The 4,882-nt window shown below is 40.3% G+C and overlaps 1 protein-coding gene and 1 long non-coding RNA gene across 2 annotated transcripts in view; one reads left to right on the forward strand and one right to left on the reverse strand.

The window, feature by feature from the left end:
• The window catches only part of LOC107755423 (uncharacterized), a 14,146-nt gene that overhangs the window by 7,252 nt on the left and 2,012 nt on the right, over positions 1-4,882 (reverse strand). The gene's annotated exons all lie outside the window — the stretch shown is intronic.
• Positions 1,721-2,884, forward strand: LOC107755422 (inward rectifier potassium channel 16-like). The gene has a single exon (XM_016572202.1). It carries the CDS (start codon positions 1,721-1,723, stop codon positions 2,882-2,884), a length of 1,164 nt encoding a protein of 387 aa, XP_016427688.1.

A 4,882-nucleotide genomic window follows, 5' to 3' on the forward strand; every position in this document is an offset into this window, starting at 1 on the left:
ATCTAAACATAAAATGTCTAAAACATATAAATTGTTATTTATGTGTTGCACAAAAGCAAAAAGAACAGCTAATAACATTAAAATGATTAACGCGCAAGCTAGGCAGAGTTTCTATTTATAGCACGTGTTTAAAGGGTTACGCAATGTAGCCAATCACAGACTCAGCTGTTGATTTCTGGAACGCAATGGCCAATCAGAGGGCGCAAACAGAAATTATGTTCAAAAACAGACAGAACAGTCTACCTTTATACACGGGCCATGAAGTGTCTAGACCTGTTCCAGAACATCTGTTTGCATAACTAAATTCTGTGCAAGCATTTTAATAAGTTATAGCTAGTATTTTATTACAGGGAAAATATAGAGTAACACGTCTTGACTTGAGACAAGAGGGGAAGTCATCTGTCAGCTGTTGTCCTATAGAACTATATACATGTAATAGGCCTACTATATGTATTTAACACCAGGTCTCAGCCGTAAAGCCAGATTTTATCTCTCAGTGAGATTCTTCCTTTCCCTTCTCCGTCTGACACCCGGACTTTAGACTCTTAAGCAGGGCACAATGTGGATTATGTCAAAAGATCCTGTCTCTGTTCTGGTCCAGCATTCCATATGGTGTCCCCAAGTCAAGCTTGTGTTAAGTCATCTCCATAAAATGGCCAAGCCACTGACCGCAACACTTTTCTTGTTCCACACATCACCACCCAGCCTAAAACAGCCTTAAAGTTGGCCCTAACACAACCCATGGCGCTTATGACCAAGAGGCAAAGTATGGTAGTGTTTACAAAATATGTTCTCGTAAAGGTTTGCAATTACTACATTTAGCAGCAATGTACTAAAACACAATACCACACTGCGGGTAAGACGTTTTACTTTTTATATCAACAAAAACAACCAATTCAAGCCACACTTTACAAGATAATATGATGCAGTGTTTACTGATAAACCAAAACAAACAAAAAAAAGCCAACCTTCCTTTCTTATTAAGCCACTTGAAAAATTAAGCTATTTCACAAAATATATATCTAAATACCTATGTATAAAATGACTTCTGATAGATATTTTTGAACCAAAATCCCTTGGACTGTCAGTTGCATACGCAACTCGGATTTCCCTGAACGTACATGGAATACAACATTACAATACAAATGCCACCATAACAGCGTAAATAAAACTCTGCAAAGAAACAGTTCACCAAGTGCACCCAGCAACCATCAAACCATGTTTTTGTAACTGTGTTTTGTGTAAGCACTGTAAGACTTATCATACATCTCCAGTACTGGCAAATCCTCCAAAGGCATCATTAAGATTTCTGTCAATATCCTTAATGTCCTTGTATATTGATTTATCGTTTGTGATAAGATTTATGGACACCCTGAGGGGCCATGCTTTATTTTCTTATTTTCTCAGCATAACAAAAGTTGTTTTCTCATGATCTTATGACAAAAAAAGTGTTTGTTGCTCACCATTTCTCTGGTCAACCACAAAAATAATTTAACCGGCGTCTGTCAAACCTGTTCTATAACTGTGTAGACATCTAGTCCCTCGAGTTGGCTGTAAATGAAACTGATCCCATGTTCAAGAAATTTTTTTTTTTTGCATGGATGTAAAAATCTGTCTGTCTATTCAAGATGCAACAGTGCATGTATGTGTAAAATTAAGTGCAGTATTACGGGTACCTTTGAATCTGACTGCATTTCTCTCTTCTCTAGATTGAGGCAGCATGAACTCGGGCACAGTACAGTATTCCGGAGTGAAGTGCAGTGACGAAAATCCAAGTGTGCTTACAGACGACGAGTATAACTCCAAGAAGAAAAGATACGTGAAAAAAGATGGGAGCTGTAACATGGTTGTGCAGCACGTTCCAGAGGAGTGGCTTCTCTGGATCACTGACATCTTCACCACCCTGGTGGAGATCCGCTGGAGGGTCATGTTCTTGACATTTGCCCTCTCCTACATTTTATCATGGCTCTTTTTTGGAATTTTGTTCTGGATCATTGCATTGACCCACGGCGATATGAAAGACCCCAACAAAGAGCCATGTGTTTATGAGGTTCGAAGTTTTACAGCTGCATTTCTATTCTCATTAGAGACCCAGACCACCATTGGTTATGGCTTTCGGGGGATGTCTGAGAACTGCATGATCGCCATCATCGTAGTTACCATCCAAGATGTCATCAGTGTCTTCATTGACACTTTTGTCATCGGCATCGCAGTCGCCAAGATGGCATCTGCCCGTAAGAGAGCCCAAACGGTTGGATTCAGCAACTGTGCCGTGCTCAGCTTACGTGACGGTCACCTATGCCTGTCGTGGCGGGTCGGGGATTTCCGAAGGAACCACATGGTAGAAGGTACAGCACATGCACAGCTGATACGGCACCTGGCACACAGCACAGGAAAAGTTAACGTTACATACAAAGACCTCAACATTGAAGAGAACAACATCATCCTGGCCACTCCAACAACCATAGTTCATAAAATCAGCCCCGGCAGTCCTCTATACAAGGTGAGCTTGAAGCACCTGAGGAAGGAGAACTTTGAGCTGGTGGTCTCTTTCACCTATACAGACGACTGCACGGGCATCCTTCACCAGACACGCACATCCTATACACCAAGTGAGATTCTGTGGGGCCAGCACTTTCAGGAGATGATCAGGGTTACCCGCAGGAACTACAGAGTGGACTACGCCCTGTTCAACCACACAGTTAAAGTCCTGGTCCCAGAATTAAGCGCAGAGGAGTGTGACCTAAAGATGTGCTCTCAACAGCCAAAACACAAACCACTCCACATAAGTTCTCCAACGGCAGCTGTGGAATTGGTTAATGAGAATAGTCTTGAGGCACAAAAAGCATCCACCAGCAGTGCTGTCCAAGAACATGAGCTATAACAGTAGACTTGATACATCCTGACTCTGCTATAGCACTTTGAAATCAGGCTTCCTCAAAGGGCATCACTATAAGAAATAGCCTAGCGCACTTAGTTAGATTTAGACATAAAGGTGTGCTGTCAGTTAGCAGGAAGATCTTAAAAAGCCCTTCTAACACAGACAGTATCCTGGACTAGTACTGGAATATCACATTAAAGCCCTGTAGGCATTTTGGCTTTGATGAGAATCCAGTTAGAGCACTAAATTCAAAATAATATAAAAGTTTTGTTTAATTAGTATTTTATTTTTTTTATGTATATCTATGTGGCATTAAGCAGCCTTGCACAAACTCAGTATCACTTTATACCACTTTATCACTGATGTCACAGATTTGATGGACATTGCAGACTCTTCTTCAATGACCTTGAAGGTTCTTTGATATCCCGAGATGTAAAAAAGGACCTCCTTGATTAAATTATGAACCCAAACCTTCAACCTACATAAGAGGCAATGGATCAATTATAATGACAGTGACATTAACCGGACCAAACTGTCAGTCAGTGTGTCTCTTTGGCATTAGCTGAGTAAGTGCAGAACACTGTTCCACCTTATTTTGCAGAGTGGTTAACCTTTCCGTCCAAAAAACTAATAAAATCTTTTGGAAACAGAGCCCCAGTGGCAATTTTCAATATTTACACAGCATGCATCCAATTCCCTTAAGGACAATCTAACGGTTGATAAATGACAGTTTAGATTTCATTGTGCAATGTATGACTGTTAAAAGACCTCTCCGCCTGCAACCAAACAATTCTAAAATATTGGACATCATATTTTAAAGGTACAATAGGAGATCTTGGAAAATGCTAACTTTAGCTTGATAGCACTGAAAGCGAACGTCCCACCCTTCCTGCAATCGCCGTCCAAAGCCACGCCCCCTGAACGCATTTACACTCACAGACCAGAGACAACATTACTACAATAGGCTACATCAGGTTCCCAATTCCAGCCCATGTTCCGAAGTGAAGTAAACTTCAACGGATTTCCCCTGCTCAGGGAGTAGGGAGCAATGAACACTGTGTAGGGATCATATCGATCGGAACACAGTTCATGCACGTAGCTCACTTCTAACGAGCTGGCGCGAGGACTGGATTAACCGCTGGGCTACATCATGTGTCATTCACAGGTGAGAAATCTTTAAAAGCACTACAATACCAGGAAGGAAGATCGGCTTGTTGATGTTTGCCTGCCATCCACGCTCTGTCTGCACAGCGTGCGTGAACGCGCTGATGAGTATCCTGTCTGCGCGAACTGGGTGCGCAGAGGTATGCTAATACATACGTTGACAGGCAGGTAGGAAAGCATATTAAAACGCTCGGACCGAACGTTTTGATTAGACGAACATTTCTTGATCCTACACCTTCCACAGAATATATAAATACAGACAAATACATTTAGACCACTTAACTTAATGATTGCTATCGGGATGTGAAGAGACTTTCAACCAGCATAACAAAAAATGTTTCTGAAGACAATCACCTATTGCACCTTTAACTGCTTACTTAGTTAATGTTGGTTAATGCATTAGTTAACGTGAACTTACAATGAACTATGCCTGTAAGCTTTATTTAATGTTTTGTAATGCTAATTTATACTACATATATACATGTAAGTTTATTATGTAGCAGCTAATACACACAAAGGATGAACAATGCTAACTCAACATTTGGGCACTGATTTGGGCTATTGGTAAACTTAATTCTAAAAGTAGAAACCATCTGAACATCAACTGATATGTTGTTCATGTTTGTAGACTGTTTATTAACATGACTTACCACTAACAAAGCATTTACTAAGGGAATTTGTGAACAATTTGTGAAAATGTACACTAGTCCAACATTAACTGACATTAACTGATAACTTGTTAGTATATGCATAAGTTAGCATTAACAAAGATTAAGTTAAACATGAAACATTATGCTGAACAGATGTGTTGTTCATTGTTAGTTCATGTTAACTAAT

The sequence above is a fragment of the Sinocyclocheilus rhinocerous genome, unplaced genomic scaffold (genome assembly GCF_001515625.1).
Source record: "Sinocyclocheilus rhinocerous isolate Xijiao unplaced genomic scaffold, SAMN03320098_v1.1 scaffold140, whole genome shotgun sequence".
In the NCBI taxonomy this organism is placed as follows: Eukaryota; Metazoa; Chordata; class Actinopteri; order Cypriniformes; family Cyprinidae; genus Sinocyclocheilus; species Sinocyclocheilus rhinocerous.

What these genes read in the sequence shown, in the direction of transcription:
- LOC107755422 (XM_016572202.1), top strand. Translation starts at nt 1,721, where the DNA reads ATGAACTCGGGCACAGTACAGTATTCCGGAGTGAAGTGCAGTGACGAA.